This window comes from Psittacula echo (assembly GCF_963264785.1).
Source record: "Psittacula echo genome assembly, chromosome: 1".
Classification (NCBI taxonomy): domain Eukaryota; kingdom Metazoa; phylum Chordata; class Aves; order Psittaciformes; family Psittacidae; genus Psittacula; species Psittacula echo.
Window position 1 is genome coordinate 167,513,742 of NC_137735.1, and position 16,936 is coordinate 167,530,677.

The 16,936-nt window shown below is 51.4% G+C and overlaps 1 protein-coding gene across 1 annotated transcript in view; it reads left to right on the forward strand.

Annotated features, from left to right (window-relative positions):
* SHANK3 (SH3 and multiple ankyrin repeat domains 3) overlaps positions 1-16,936 on the forward strand; it is a gene marked incomplete at both ends in the record, with an annotated part of 299,554 nt that overhangs the window by 71,851 nt on the left and 210,767 nt on the right. Inside the window, one exon of the mRNA XM_080626849.1 lies at positions 14,411-14,738. Coding sequence (XP_080482975.1) covers positions 14,411-14,738 — 328 coding nt within the window. The remainder of the gene's footprint in view (positions 1-14,410; positions 14,739-16,936) is intronic.

Here is a 16,936-nt window from a genome sequence, read left to right on the forward strand (position 1 = left end):
AGAGCTGCCTGAGCAAGGAGGAATTGTTTTCCGAGGTTCATTGTGAACTGAGAGGTGCAAGTGTGTGACTGGGAGAGCAGAGTGGCGTTACTGGGGTGAGGAATGGGCTCCGCTGAGTCTGGCCTTTGCTCTAATAGTTCTATCAGAACAGGTAAATAAATACTGAAACAGATAATCTGGTAGGAAAGGGAGCACAGGGAGTGCTGGCTAATGGAGAAATAGGTGTTGGATGAGGAGAAGCTCCCCATGACCCGGCTTCAGTGTGCGCTTGAGCCCAGAACCCCCTTGTGTGCTGGGCTGCACCCCAGAGCGTGAGCAGCAGCTCAGGGAGGGGATCCTGCCCCTCTGCTGTGCTCTGGGGAGATCCCCCCTGCAGCCCTGATCCAGCTCTGGGGCAGCAGCACAAGAGGGACGTGGAGCTGCTGGAGCGAGGCCAGAGGAGGCCACGGAGATGCTGCGAGGGCTGGAGCAGCTCTGCTCCGGAGCCAGGCTGAGAGAGCTGGGCTGGGGCAGCCTGGAGAAGAGAAGGCTCCTGAAGGGGAGACCTGAGAGCAGCTCCAGTGCCTAAAGGGGCTGCAGGAAAGCTGGAGAGGGGCTTTGGACAAGGGCCTGTAGGGACAGGCCAAGGGGAATGGCTTTAACCTGCCAGAGGGGAGACTGAGATGAGCTCTTAGGCAGAAGCTCTTCCCTGTGAGGGTGCTGAGGCGCTGGCCCAGGGTGCCCAGAGAAGCTGTGGCTGCCCCATCCCTGGCAGTGTTCAAGGCCAGGTTGGACACAGGGGCTTGGAGCAAGCTGCTCCAGTGGAAGGTGTCCCTGCCTGTGGCAGGGGGGTGGAACTAGATGAGCTTTAAGGTCCCTTCCAACACAAACCAATCTGGGATTCTATGAATCTTCTCAAGTTTCCAGTGTCAGGCTGCACTTGTCTGTCTGTGAGACAAGAATTGATGGCCCCCACCATCAGAACCATTTGAGAGGACCCGCTGTGTTTAGGCTGATTTGGAAGGATGGTTTGCAGTAGCTTTTGCTCCATTCTGCAGGACAGCCCTTAGCACGCAGCTGTACTTCCAGGCTCCTGGAGCGTTTATGTATTTCTGTCTGGATCCAGAGCACTCTTCTGTGGTGGAGCTGACTGTCCCTGCCTGCTGTGCTTTGTTGTGCAATGTAGAGCAACGCTAGAGGGTGGGAACTGAATTTTTCAGGTGAAAATAACCCAGAAACTGTGTTCCAGAAGAACACCCGATGTGCTCCATCTGCTGACAGGCAGCCACTGAGTCCATGGGTCCAGCCAGGGCCAATGCAGTTTGAAGTGCAATGCCCAGTGTGGATGCGGAGGGGGACAGTGACAATTCTTCACAGCCCACAGGGCTGCAGGACTTCCCATGTGGTCTTTGCTGTGGTTCTCTGTGCTCAGGTCTTCATCCCTTCAGTCAGTGCTGTGTATTTCATCCCAGACGCCAGCACTGGAGTCCAGAATTGGAGTTGCAGGCTGCAAATATGGGGGGGGAGAGCATGTTCTTACAAGTAGAAAATGTGTGGAGACTGGAACTGGGCTGTTAAAGAATGTTCTTGCTCCAGGTTTCCCACAGCACAGCCTCAGAAGTTCAGTTCTTAGAAAATAACTTAATAATTGAGTGGTCCAGGAATAGGAGCATCTTGAGCTGGGCTTTTATATCCTCAAGTCCCCTGCCCCTGACTATCACACACTGTTCAGTGCCTTGAATGCACCTCTTGGTCCAATGGTGAATGTTGGTCGGTGGTCTCCTCATCCATCATTGGGTTATTTCCCATCACTGGGTCCTTTTGTTGAGGCTGCTTTACATTTTTTCTTATCTCTGTGGTTTGTTGCTCCTTGCTAATGAATGCAACTGGTCTCAAGGCCTTGGTTTAGGCCTGAGCCTAAGCACAAGTTGGAAATAAATTTCACCCTTATCTGGGTGGGGGTTGCTGAAGCCTTAGCCACAAGGTGGTAACTTCAGCTTCCCATGCTCAGCAGCTACCCATGCTAAGCAAGACCACCCAGTCAAAATAGCTTAGCCAAAGGAATCCAGCTAACTCAGTTCGCAACAGGGCTGGTCCATTGCTTCTCTTTGTTTCCTTGTTCTCATGTTTTACAGCTCTGCAGACAAAGAGTGCCATGAATAGCAACTGCTGCACTTTACTGTCTTGGTTGGACCTGAGAGGTTGTATGCTGATGACTTCTCAGTGCTACCAACAGACTCTCTGTGGCATATCCTGGTGGATATGCTTGTTGGTCAGTCTGCTGTTGCTCATATGGGAATGGTTTCTTAGGAGCAGGGAAGGAAGCCCATATCATTTCCCAAAGCAGCAGGAGGGTCTCCTTGCATGTGGCTGCAGAGCCTTGGCTCCAAACACTCCAGCACATTTGGAAATGATCTTGGTTGAGCGCATTTACTGGTGATGCCTTGATGTTCCCAGGCCACCTGCTCCCTGCTCTAGGAATCTGCAGTGGTTTGCATGGGCTGTGAAAGAAGAGCTTGCTCCAAGGTGATCCTGAGCTGGGTGTCTGGCTCCCAACACAGCCCTTGGCAAAGGCACTGGAAAAGGGCTGTGTGCTGAATGAGAACACCGGGAGCTGGCCAGTACCAAACAGTGCAACCAGGCCAGTGTCTGAACCTTGGGGCCTCCTGGCATGGACATTTGCTTGTTCCAGTGGTGGTCAGGTCTTAAATCCATGTCAACATTTATCAGTGAGATGTGTGACTCAGTAAGGTCAGGTGTGCACCACAGGACCCGGTTTCACCACAACATTTGCAGTGGTGGTAATTGCACATGGTTTTTATCAGCTGGGTGCTGTGCCAGCACCTCAGTGATTTTCATGAGCCATCTTTTGGGCAAGTTCTCTTAGCCTGCAAGTTTTAATGTATTTGTGTCAGAGAATTAGTGGCTGCCTCAGTGGCTGCCTCTGCTTTGTTATCCTGACACAAATGCCTCTTCCTGCTTCTTCTAGAAACACTTCTGCATCCACAGAGCAACCCAAAAGCTTTTTTTGTTGTTCCTTACATTCTGCAAAGCACTTGTTTCTCTTTACTGCTTGAGCTCCCCTTGAGTGCATTGTAACTTCACATTGATTTCAATTCTTTTCCACAATCACAGAATAAATACATTCTGCAGCACCCACTGATGTCTTCATTCTGCTCCTCTAGTCCAAACGGGGGTTCTACCTGACTTCTTAATTGTGGGGTTATAACTTTCATTTGTTTGCAAATGTTTTACAACCTCCTGATTTTCATTCATATTTTCTCTCCCTACATGAAAGTTGCTCTGGAGGAGCAATATAACAGTAGTCCCACACTGAGAAATCGGCCTTAAGAACTACGTGTACGTAAGAGTGGTTGGGGCTGTCTTCCCCTTGTAATATAGTCAGGTCATGATTCATGGTCACTAAGCAACCACCAGCTTCAAGTCAAAGGAATTAATTCATTATCAGTCATAAGGAGCTTCAAACAGTTACCCCACATGATACAGGACACCTTTTTGTTGGAGGATGAGCATCTGCAGCTCTGGATGCGATCACTGGCTTTTGTTTGCAGAAGTGAAGTGCTCCATAACAACACATGTTTTCCTTATGTGTGCTGGCAGGGGTGGGGAGTAACCCCCACCCCTCAGTGACCCTGTGGTGGTCCTTACTTTTGGGATGTGTTGGTCTCTTGGCTCACATCTGCTTGAGACCCCACAGGCCTGGTGTACGTGAGCTCTGTACAGGCAGTGCCTCTGGTAGGACCCTTCTCTCTCCTGCTTTGGGTGAATTTCTTTCAAGGTATTTAGGCATAGAAATATGGATTGGACATAGCAAAGCTCAGAAAACAAGCTAGTTGCCCAACTCCTCGTGAGGTGTCCATCCCAGATGCACATGGCCTCATTCCCTAGACCCTTCTTTGTGTGAGCTGACACCAGCTTATTAAAGAGCATGATGTACTAGGTAGGTTACAGGAGACTTTGGGCATTTAATTGTCAGTTGTTGCTGAGCAATCTCAGCTTTATGACATTTTATAGCTCAAAGCAAAGAATAAGTTATTTCTCATTAATGAGGGTGTCCTGGAGCCAACCCAAGATCAGTGTCTCCTTGTCCTTGAGTGCCCTCTTTATCTGAAGCCCATCCCAGGTATGTCCATGTGCTGTGAAGCTGTCAGAAACTGTCTATGGAAGCTCAGTCTGGGATTGCCCAGCGTGGTAAACATCTTACATCTTCCAATGCTGCTGGTTCTTCAAGTTCTCCCCTATACAGAGAGGAGAAATCCACCCCAAAGGATTTAAAAGACAGTGTTTTGCTTCCTTAGGACACTATGACTTCATATCACTTGTCGCTAAGATTCAATAACTTGTTCATAATGGTCACCATTGATGAAACACAACGCCATTTCAGATCTTTGACCATCCCTGTTGCTCTGGTCTGACCTCTTCTGTCTCTACAATGTCTTTTTTGAGGTGGGGATTTCTACAGTGGCACAAGGATGTCTGCTTCTGTTCTATGATTTTGTTATGATATCCTGTGTGTGAACAGTGTTTTAACTAGTGCCAGGCTCAGAGGGAACTTTTACTTGTAGCTGTGCTGTAGGAAAGCTCAGACAGAAGTGTGTGACAAGCACAAGTAGAGGCTGTGACATTTCTTCTTCTTTCAAACCTTTCCCCTTGATCCCCTCTTGGAGACATATTTGGAATGTGCTAAATGAGATAGATGTTGCAAATCTTTGTATGGAGCCTTGAATGTGGTATTGTGTAATGGAAAGCTTGATTTCTTTTTGTCTATTTGAGTCCAGTTTCCTGGAATGTGTAACAAATGTGGATGCTCTTAGCATATTCTATTTATGAGGATACTTAGAAACCTGTGAGCTGGCAGTGCCCTCCTTTTTTGTGTGCCTTCTAAAATGAGAGCTTTTTGCTCACTATTGTCAGGCAGAACATTAAGGTCTGTGAGGTTGGGCTGAGCAGCTCCTACGAGTCTGATCTGGTTCTCTGCAGAAAATGCAGTAAAATATCATGGGACAAGTGGAGCAGCCCCTGGGTCCTGTCAGATCCTGGTCTTAGTTGCAGCAGAAGAGGGACAAGTTTCATGCTCTTCTTGGCACAAGTTCAGTCATCCAGACTAGGGATGTTCCACAGTGCAAGTCACAGGATGGTCACAGAGCACAGATACTCTGCAGAAATCACCCCTGGCTGGGAAGAGTGAGCTGGATTGCATTTGAAGGCAGGAGTTGTTTGGAAACAGTTAAAATCTGGGCTGAGTAGCCTCAACCAGCTTGAGCAATTGAGACCAGCAGCTCCTCACACTGTGGTTTCCCCTCTCTGAAGAAAAGCGGTGCCTGCACCTCGTGCTGTTGCTCAGACATAGTGCAGAAACTTTCTGGACAAGAAATCTTTCCCAGGATACAAATGTGACTGTGACTCTGTCACCTTGGTAAACCAGAGTGCAGAATAGCTTCTCTTTCAGTATTTGCTTAATACAGATCAGGTTGACCAGATTCTGAACCATTGCAGGGCTTAATTTTGAACACTTTCTGGGGTTTAGCAGTATTTTTAGAAGTGTAGACTCAATTTAGATGCATTTTTTTATAATAAGATTAGGGGTGAACAGATGACACTGCCACCTTCAGGGGCTGACCCACCAGCTGGTTGTTTGCTCACTGCATTGGTCCTGGAGACTCTCCTCATGTGGTTTGTGTCAGGACTCTTGCGCTTGTTTCGATCTCGCTACTTTTCAAGGAACAGCCCTATGTGGTGCAACTCCATTCGTGTTTCCCACATGCTTCACCTTGCATCAGGCTGTGCTGAAGCATGTTGAGATGATCCTGCCTTAACAAATGCCTGAGATTTTGTTGTGTTGATACCCTTTCTTATATGTCATAGAATCCCAGAGTGGCTTGGGTTGAAAGGACCTTAAAGCTCATCCAGTTCCCACCCCTGCCATGGGCAGGGACACCTTCCACTAGAGCAGCTTGCTCCAAGCCCCTGTGTCCAACCTGGCCTTGAACACTGCCAGGGATGGGGCAGCCACAGCTTCTCTGGGCACCCTGTGCCAGCGCCTCACTGCCTTACTCACAAAATATTTCTTACTTATGTCCAATCTAAATCTGCCCATTTTGACCAAAGACATTTGGCCAGTGTCACTGCACCAGTCACTACTTCACTGGTACTTTTGTGGCTCATGATCTGTATTTTTCTACGACATTGATAAAGTAAAAAATATGGATATGACTGTACCAGGAACTGATGGACTGGCTAATACTGGACGTTGTCCCCTCTGTTATTTGCCATTAACAATTCATCATTGTATCTGCTAAAATGTGCTCTGATGACTTGTCCAGTAGCAGCACGTAACCAGAACATCCCAGGGGCAGCAGTTTCACCAGGCTTATGATGTCAGCAGGTACCTTTGTCACCAAGATGTGAGCTGTTGAGGCCACCCTGGCTGGTATCAATTATATTCTCATTCCTTTTCATTAACTGGTAAGTGTCCTAGTTCCATTTTTCCCAGCTTTCCCCAGAAGTGAATGGAGCTGAGCTCTCTGCGGGGTTCGGAATCATCCACTGCCCTTTCCAAAGCTGCCTCCCCATCCCTGGAGCTGTGGCAGGAGTATCAGCAATATAGGCCATGACTCCACAAGCTGCATTGCAAATTCTTTTGAACTTTGCTGCAGCAGCTTTCAACCTGCTGGTTTGCTGTACACCAGTGAGCAGGCGCTAGTGCTGCCCATGGGGCTGGGGGGAGTGTTAAATGCTCCAGCTTGGTCTTGGGTGCAGTTTTTGCCAGTACAGAGGGGTGTGGGGATTAGTTCCAAAGACAGGCCAGAAACCCTCTTTGGATTGTTCTAATTTCCTGTTTTTGTTGTCCCACCTGTAAATCTGAGCAGTTAAGGGTTTCTTCTGGGGGATTTAGCAAGAGCCTGACAGTGTGAGCAGGATCTCGTGTGCTGCCTGTGACAAGGTGAAACACAGGAATGAAAAATGCACCAGACTCCTGCCAACAAAACTGTCCAGTGCTGAGATGTACCAGGGTGATGGATTTCATCTGAAGAGAAAGGCTGAACATCTCCTGTCATAGTATCACTCACAGGTGAATTGCCAGCACATGTCAGGAGTGCTTGAAGGGGAAAACTAGTGAGCTTAACTCACATGTATTTTAGGTTTCAGTTGAAATTTTACAAATGCAGAGTAAAATGTGTTTCCAGCTGTGAAGGACTGGTGCTGAGCAGGAAGATGGGAGAGCTATGTTCAGGTGGAGTGAGGAGGGGCAGCTCTGGTTTTGGGGCTGAGAGGTTCTGGTCTGCCTCATCATGGTACTTTTCATAGAATCACAGAATCCCAGACTGGTTTGTGTTGGAAGGGACCTTAAAGCTCATTCAGCTCCAACCCCTGCCACAGGCAGGGACACCTTCCACTGGAGCAGCTTGCTCCAAGCCCCTGTGTCCAACCTGGCCTTGAACACTGCCAGGGATGGGGCAGCCACAGCTTCTCTGGGCACCCTGGGCCAGCGCCTCAGCACCCTCAAAAAGGATAGCTAGGAGGTATCTTGGAGTAGCCTCTTGGACAAGGGCTAGCGACCTGGGATGATGCACCGCGTGAGGGGAGAAGCTCTGCACCTTCTCCAGTTTGCTTTGTAATTTTCCACTATTAAAATGTAAATGTGGCCTCTCAGCCTGGAGCTGTGCAGACATTTGCACTCTGCCAGCTTTGGCTCTTTCACATGAATATTTAACATCGAACCAGCACATCTAAATAACCTCCAAGTGTTGATTACACTTCAGTTCATTAGGCAGCAGCTTGGGGGTGTTTGGACCATGCTTCCGGTTCTGCCTGCCTGTTCAGTGCAGTGATGCTGGGATGTCCTTGGGGAGCCTGAGCTGGGTCCTGCTCCTGCCACACCTGAGTGGTGTTCTGGCACTGAGATCCACATGTTGTCCCTCCGGGAGGCCAGAAGACAGCCGTGGGAGCGCTGGCTGAGCCGGGCTGGCTGGGGCACGGCGATGCTCCTCCGAGCAGCGCTGTCATGGAAACAGCAGTAATTCATTTTGCTGTGAGAAAGGCAGTAAACACACTTTGATTAAACTCTGGAGAAGGTGCAGAAAGAGCCTGCAAAGCCGATGGGGTAACAGCACAAAGTTGTTTCGTTATTGTTCTCCCTCCCTTCCCCACTGGGGATGGTGCATCTGGGGGATGGGAAGAGGAAACCTTGGTCAGAATTGGCTGCTGCAGCAGCCCAAACCTGTCCTGATTCTGGCACCTGGTGGCTGGAGCTCAGGCACAGCATTCATCATTATTACTGCTATTACTGTGACTTTGAGGCAGGTTGCAGAGCAATGAGGAGCTGGTTGTGCAGCCACAGGCTGAAGCGTGGCTTGGGATTCACACTGTCATTGGAAGGTCTCAGAATGCTGGAGCAGCCTGAGCCTCCCAGAGAGGAGTTCACCTGCCAGCCCAGAGCAGATCACTCTGCCCAGTACAAACTGGTGTCGCCAGGAAATTCATAGAACTTCCCCTTGCACTGGGCACTGGTGAGGCTGCACCTCAAATCCTGTGCTCCGTTCTGAGCCCCTCACTACAAGAGAGACATTGAGGTGCTGGAGCGGGGCCAGAGAAGGGCAATGGAGCTGGTGCAGGGCCTGGAGCCCAAGTGTGATGGGGAAGGGCTGAGGAACCTGGGGGGTTCAGTCTGGAGAAGAGAAGGCTCAGGAGGGACCTGATCGCTCCCTACAAGTGCCTGAGAGGAGGATGGAGCCAGGAGGGGCTGGGCTCTGCTCCCAAGGAACAAGGGATGGGACAAGAGGAACCGGCCTCAAGCTGCACCAGGGCAGGTTTAGATGGAGCTGAGGAACAATTCCTGCCCCAGAGGGTGCTCAGGCATTGGAACAGGATGCCCAGGGCAGGGCTGCAGGCACCGTCCCTGCGAGTGTTCACACACTGTGGAGACGAGGCCTCAGTGCCATGGGTTAGTGGTGGCCTTGGCAGTGCTGGGGAACTGATGAGCTTGAAGCTCTTTTTCACCCTGGTTGATTCTGTGACTCTAATTCAGTGCTTCCAGCCCCAGTAGGAAGCTATTGTCTTTCACTCACCTCCCTCAGAATAGCAGTGGGTTTCCCCAGGTCTTTGCTGTTGTACACGTGCTGCTCCCACCAGGAGAGGAGTAACCAGCGAGTCATACATTGGGATGTTGGTCCCTTGCTTGCCCCTTCCAGCAAAGGACAGTTTAAACAGCATTAAGAGGATGCCTGGAGGGCTCCAGCACTGGGCCAGCCTCTGCTGGCAGTGCAGGCTGTGGGTGTCCTTTGCCCACATCCTGGCCTTGTGTACCTGGTGGCCTTGGTTTTGTGTCTCCTGTAGCCCCTAGATGTGCTCCTGGAGCCTTTGCTGTCCTTGTGACCAAGTGCTGACCTGCTGGACTTTCTCATGCAAAGAAGTGCCCCCATAGCACCCTTCAGCATCAAATTGCCTCCACCAGTTCCTCTTTTGCTTCATGATCTGCAGTACGGATTTCCTGCAGCCCACATCCCATGCAGTGTGGGTACCTCTGCTGTCCTTTCTGCTATCTGGCTATGGCACAGACAATCTCCTCCTTTGCTGTCTCCACCTTGTTGTGTAGCACAGCTGATAACATGGTTGTATTTCTGAGTATATCTAACTGCTGTCCAGAAAGACCCAGCCTGCATGGCAGAGCTTCCAGACTTGCTGGACCTAAGTCTGTGCTTAGATGAGGGCTTTATGAAGCTTATAAAAGCTTTATAAAGCTTAGATGAAAAGCTCTGGGCATCGGGAGAGACAAGTCCCATGTTGCTTATGAGCAGTAGCTTCCTTCTGAAGCTCTCTCATTCAGTGTTCCTGGGAAAAGCCAGGCTTTCCTGGGTGTCTGCTGTCATTTGTAGCTCTCTAACTTCTGTGTAGAAACATCTGATGTTGGTCCAGTTGTCTTCCTGGCTATACAGTAGCCTTGAAATGGGCCCCAAGTTGGTCCAGGTGCCAGAAGCCAAGCACTGAGTTGGGGCAGATGAAGTTTCCATCACCCCTGTTCTGCTCTGAGGCTCCCAAGCTCTCCTCTACATGCTGGGGTAGACACCTTGGGTCCTTGGCTGCAGCTCTTTGGGTCAGGAGACATGAGTGCACGATGCTTGGACACCTGAGAGCCCAGGGAACTCTGCAGTCTAAATGTGTATCATCTGGAGGTCTGTGCTGCTGCGAGCACTGGAACACAGCCCTGTCAGTGCTGGGACTCCTGTGACTGTAATCCCACAGTGGCAGATGAAATGGGCTGGCTGGGTCTCACCTCACATACAGTTACTGTGCACCGGGGTCAAACTGCAACTGCACAGATAATGCAGGTGTGTCCTGTCTGTCAAGAGACCTCCTTTGCAGCTGTAACACTGTCCTCTTCATATGCTTCTGGAGCTAAATGCTCTGGAAGCTTTGGCTTTGCAACCTGTGTGTGACCTGGACACCTTCTGTAAATGCTGTGTTATGCTTCAGGGACTGTTACACTTGATCTTATGGTAGATGGGTTAGTGATGAGCAGAGTGGTTCTGGGCTTGTTTTCTTCCAGCCCCTCTGCTCTTCCTCTCTGGTGTGAATTGGAGGCAGAGATTGTGTTTTCCTTTGTTCCTAAGCTAGATGCTATGATTTTGGTGTTGGGAAGGAGCACTTTGAAAGTAATAGGTGATGGCTGCTCTTGTGGAGAGTGTGGAAATGGGTGACCAGGAGTTTTATTTGACAGGCTACACTAAAGCACGTGCCCTGGCCTGTGTCAAGAGTTATGAAGTACCTTTCCATTACTAGTGAGTCCTTTAGCAGCATGTTTGTGTCTCACTGCTCAGTAGTCACTGCTTGCAGTGACTGTCTCACCATGAACTGTGCTGAGCAGGGGGGTTGGCTCATCCAGGGAACTGGATGCTCTTAAGGTCCTTTCCAACCCAAACCATTCTATGATTCTATGAGCTTCCCCCTCCCAACCTGCCCTGCACCCACTCGACATCTTCCTGGTGTAAGACCTATGCTGGTTGCACTGGGGAGAGCAGGGACTGGGGCAGGACTGTTAGGCTGAGACAACCAGGAGCAGAGGAAACCTAGCAAGGACCACCAGGATCCCTCCCTGGTGTGCAGCTTCCTTTTCTTTTGTCAACTCGGTAAGAGCAGTTCCCCAGGAGGGTGATTTTACTGTAAGTTTGCATCTGATCAGTCCAACATACAGTTACAATGTTTTTTTCCTAAGCAGTTAACATCAAGAAACTAATAATTAACTGATAAAGCACACTAAAGCAAGCCCAAGGCAGCTCCTGCTCTCTGGGGTTTATCACCATTGCACTCTTGGGTTTATGTTTCTTTCTCTCTTGGTTTTGTTGAAGACCAGTGATGCTGAGCCCAGTGACACGTGAACTGGGCTGGTGCCTCAGCGTGGATCTGGCTGTATTTCTGCTGCTCTGAGTGGCCTCTTTTGCCTCCTCATAGTAATGGATGTGTACAGAGGAGCCCAGCATGGGCTGTGCAGAGCAGCTGGTGTGGAGCATGGGTGATCAGTGATCTGCACAGGGCTGGCTGCTGCTCTGGCCTCTTGCAGGGCAGGGGAGGAAGGTCCAGGCAGATTTTTCTAGCTCTGGAGTTTTTCTGGCTGAATACTTCCTGTTTAACTGATGTGGTGGGGTCCAACCTTGGCCTTTCTGCAGCTGCTGCACTGCCAGCTGGTGCAGCATCAGTGACTGGGTGTTCCTGGTCCCCAGCTCAGGTGCAACGGGCTCAGACTGACTCCGTTCTGGCAGGAGGGCTCTGAGCTCTGTTTGGTTGACTGATGCTGTGAGCACAAGGCCTTTCTCGGATGGTGATCCCCTGGTTTCACCAGTGGTGCTGATCCCTGGAAGCACCATGGATGTACTCACTTAACCAGTACGTGCCTTGCCCTTTGGTTTGGAAAGTGCCCAGGCACTGACTGAAGTGCTTGTATCACTGGGCAGCGTCTGGCACTTGGACTTAAAGTAATTCTGTACTTTTTTCCAAGAACAGCTTTTGGTGACTGGCTTGGCTTGGTTTGAGAACAGCACTTTGAGCCTGGGAAAAGTTTCCTTCTGTTTCCAGTGCCTATTTACAATTTCTAATAATGTTTAACTCTGCCAGTACCATGACATGCATCCATTTAATATTTGCTGCTCTGGTCTTTTAAAGTGGTTTTCTATGAGAAGTGATACAGTATGAAATTAAATGTCTCCTGGAGATCCATCCTATGTCTGGGTGACACATGAGCTCAGATCAGCTGTCCTTGGCAACCAAACCTGTTCAGCATTGCTTGTTGTAGCTGGCCTGACCATGGCTTCCTTTCCAATGTGTTGCATTGGTACATCATCATGTTTTACCCCAGGGACTGCATCACATCCATAGCCCACACTTTGCTTGTTTCCATTCAACATCCCTCCTTGCCTGTGGCCATTGGGTGACCAGGCTGAGAGAGCTGGGCTGGATCAGCCTGGAGAAGAGAAGGCTCCTGAAGGGGAGACCTTAGAGCAGCTCCAGTGCCTAAAGGGGCTGCAGGAAACCTGGAGAGGGGCTTTGGACAAGGGCCTATAGGGACAACCAAGGGGAATGGCTTTAACCTGCCAGAGGGGAGACTGAGATGAGCTCTTAGGCAGAAGCTCTTCCCTGTGAGGGTGCTGAGGCGCTGGCCCAGGGTGCCCAGAGAAGCTGTGGCTGCCCCATCCCTGGCAGTGTTCAAGGCCAGGTTGGACACAGGGGCTTGGAGCAAGCTGCTCTAGTGGAAGGTGTCCCTGCCCATGGCAGGGGTTGGAGCTGGATGAGCTTTAAGGTCCCTTCAATCCAAACCATTCCATGATTCCATGATTTCAGCCTGTTGTCCCAGTGAGCAGCCTGGACACGGGCGCTAGCAGCACCATGCTGGGCAATGGGGCTGAGCCACAGGAGTGTGGCTGCTGCGGCAGAAACTCCCCCACCACGTGGTTGAAACTCATCAGAGACCAAGCTCATTGCTTTGCCATGGCAATGGAGAGGTTTACGGGAGCCTGGAGTTCTTGTACTTTGAACCTAAAATATTCCGAGTGCTCCGCACAGCACAGCTGGGAAGTGCCTTCAGGGTGTTCAGCCAAGGCTGACTCCGGTTAAGGCCTTGTTCAATGTGGGGCAGCGTCCTGCCCAGAGCCCTGGCTGCTCCCATCCTCTGCAACCCCTTGGTGGTGGCCACGTGTCCAGGGCTCATGTGCCTTTGTTCAGATTGTTGTGGGATTACATGGCCTTGGGAGGTTGAAGCTGGGGAGTCCTGAATATGGATGGTTCTGGGGTCCCCTTTAGCAGGATCATGCCACGTCTGAACATGCCTTTGAGCAGCACAGGAGACCTCTGTGTGCTCTACCTGTCCCCTTGCTTTTGCCACTACGTTTGCACCAGAAATGGATGAATGTTGTTGACTTAAGCTCCTGCTGGACACTGCCACCCGTCAGCAAACTGAAGCATCCTAAGCTTCAGGATGGAAATGGGTTCATTAAAATCTAGGAACATACGTTCTTCCTGACCTGAGGTCTGTGGTGCTGCAGCTCCACAGCCCTTCACCCTTCCAACCACCTTGCGCTTCCTATGTCCACTCCTTCTCCCTCTGGAGAGCTTCAGCCTGAGGCAGGAGTTTGCATCCTCAGGTGCCTTCATGAGGCCCATTTCTTCCACACGCTTCCACGGGTTGGGTGGGCATCAGTGAGGGCCGGGAGTAGCTGGTGGTTTATTTAGGGCACTGTATGCTCTAGGCTTGCTCCTGGCACATGCCTGGAGCTGCAGATTCTTTTCCTTCCTGTGAGGGTGGTGGGACACTGGCCCAGGGTGCCCAGAGAAGCTGTGGCTGCTCCATCCCTGGCAGTGTTCAAGGCCAGGTTGGACACAGGGGCTTGGAGCAACCTGCAGTGGTTGGAGCTGGAGGAGCTTTAAGGTCCTTTCCAACAAAAACCAGGCTGGGATTCTTTGATCCTGTGATTTAGGCCTTTTGTCAGTCAGAGGAAGCAGTGGTTGGTGTGACTGCTGGTGTCAATGTCCTGTGCACGTGTCTCCACCTCTGAGCTGAGATGGAGCTGGGCTCACAGGGGTCCTGCTGGTGGCCTTGTACCCTCTCTGATTGCTGTTGCTGCTTCCCCCTCTGGCAATGCTCCTTGATGCTTTCTGAGATGCCACCTCCAACCTCTCCCATGTGCCATGCTGGGCTCGCCTGTCCCATGTGCTCCTGGCGTGCTTTCCTTGTGGTGCTGCAGGGAGAGGGACTGGAAGCAGGCAGATCTCCATCCTCCTGGCCATTCCTGCCCTCCCACCCAGCTCTACGTGCTTTCCCAGCCCTCCTGCCTTGCTGCCATCTTCCACCCCGACCATAGTGGCGCAGCGTGGGCTCTGTGCTGTGCTTTGGTCTCTAATGGCCCTTTTCCCTCTTTTGCAGTGCCTTTCAGAGAGACGCCCAGCTACACGAAGCGGCGGCGGCTGCTGGGTGCGGGCGGCCTGGCCTCCCCCCGTGTGCTGCAGCGCTCAGCCAGCGACAACAACCTGAAGGCCGAGAGTCGGGCGTCCTACTCGCCGGTGCCATCGCTGCGCAGCCTCCCGCCACAGCTGCTGGCGCAGATGCAGGAGGCAGCAGCGGCGGACGGCAGCGTGGGCAGCTCCGGCAGCGTCCGCAGCGCACACAGCCGCTCCCCGTCCCTGCAGCGCGTGCAGGAGGAGAAGGAGGCCGACGTGCCCTCGCTCCGCAGGAGCAGCCGTGGCAAGGCCAGGTGAGGGGCCAGGGGGAAGCAGCTCTGTGCCATGGCCCGTGTATGCTGTGGGTCCCACCAGAGACACTGTGGGCCAGCGGGTGGGGAGCGGGGAAGCTGGTGGAACCCACAGAAGCCTCATGTCCCCTGCCTGTGTTGCTCTGGCTCAAGCTCCAAGGGGTTCGTTCCTTGATTTCCTCCCAGCCCTCGCTCTTGTCTCGTGTCTCAGATAAGTGGTGAGTGCATAAACGCTGCGTTGCGCTGGTTGTTGCTATGACAGTGATGCATCTTGAAAACCAACACTTTGAGGTGGCACATTGCTGATGCGCCAACACCTAGTGCTGGTGTCCCACCTGGCTGGTGACAGCGTTGGTTGCAGTTATCAGTATTCTGTCAATGGGCCATGGTGGTGGCATTGCTCTACTGAACTCACCAGCCCCAGAGTGGCAGATGGGTGCCCTCGCCTGACCCACTGAGAAGTGCAGGAGCCTTCCCTATGCATTCTGTGGTTATAGTAGACCACAGGTATTGGGAGTGACGCAGACTTTGTGTCCTCCTGCTGCTTCCCATTCGTTGCTGGCCATGTGCAGTGCGAGTGTCAGCTCTGACACTGCTCACCACGGCTGGCACTTGCCTGTGGCTGGGAGCCAGGCGTGGGTACCCACTTGATACAGGGGGATGGCTGCTGCAGCCCTCAGACAGCTGACGTCTGGGTGCTTGAGTCCAGAACCCCTCGTGTGCTGGGTGTGCTGGAAGGCATCCCTGCCTCTGGTGGGGGGTTGGAACTGTGTGAGTTGTAAGGTCCTTTCCAACTCAGACTAGTCCATGGCTCTTTGAGGTGCTGTGGAGAGTCTTTGTGGCCGAGGGTCCTTTGGTGACAACTGTGGTCAGGCTTTGCTGTTAGTGGAGAGTACAGACCGACCACAACAGTGGCTGATGTGAAGTGATGTCTGCTCAGAGAGGACTAATGAGAACCTCTGGTGCCGTGAGGCCAGAGCAGGAGTTCAGAGCATGGGCACCAGCTCTGGCTTGTAGCTGTGTTCACTAATGTCCAAATGGATTTGAGCATTGAAGAGTCAGTCTGCAGATGGCAGCTATTTACATTAGCTCCAGAGCAGGAACAGCTCAGAGGCCCTTTGAGGCAATCTAAATAATTTTGGAGAAAAGAAACATGTCAGTGAATAAAAAATAATGAAGATAAATGTAAAATAGCTACTGGAGGAGAAAAAAGTGACCCAGTGAAGTACCTGCAAAGATTCTTAATTATAGTTTAACTCAGGAGAAGTTGCAGGATGATTCTAAAGAGCTCAGCAGAGGCCTCTGCTCAGTGGCAGCTTGAGCATAGGATACAGCACTCTTGGATGACCAAAGTATGATGGATGGTGGATGATCATACAGAAAACAGTCTAATGCCTCAGTCAGAATCAGTGATGACACCTCTGGGTGCTGCAGCCCAGCCTGGGCACTGCCTGTTAGCAGGAGCGGTAAGAGCTGAAGGGTTTGGAGATGCTGTGGACATGGTCAGGAATGAGAGAACAGGAATGTGTGGTCTGAAGAGACATTCACAGGAGCGGGATCGTTACCTTAGAAATGAGAGAAATACAGGAAGGATGTTAAAAACTTTGAAAATGCCACATTCTTGGCTGAGGGAAAGGGGAAACCTCTGCCTGTGTCATGGCACAAGGAGAGAGGAGCGTGCAATGAGAGGAATAGGAAGCACACTCTAACCAGTACAAACCAGTGGGTTTTCCACACCGTGCAGTGAGCTCAGAATTCAGTTCCTTGGAACCTGCTGAAGCTACAGCACAGTGCATTAGGAGGCTGGTGTGACTGAAAAGAATACTGTGGGCTTCTGTAATCAGAGGTTTGGGAAGTGTTCCCAGAAGTACCTGGAGCAGCTGATGGCCAGCCAGGAGCAGGGTAGCGGGAAGGGTCGAGCCATTCCCAGCCAGGCAGTTCCCAGGGAGGGGAAAATAGGATCATGACTGGGCTGGAGACACGGAGAGTTTGGGGTCTGCCATGAGCAGCAGCACGAGGGGGACGTACATATTGGGTCGATAGTGCTGCTGCAAGATACGGTGGTCGGCAACTGGGTGCAGTGGTCAGCAGCAAGGTGCAGTGGTCATCAATGGGTGCCATGATCAGCAGTGGGTGCAGTGGTCAGCAGCAAGGTGCAGTGGTCAGCGTTGGGTGCCATGATCAGCAGTGGGTGCAGTGGT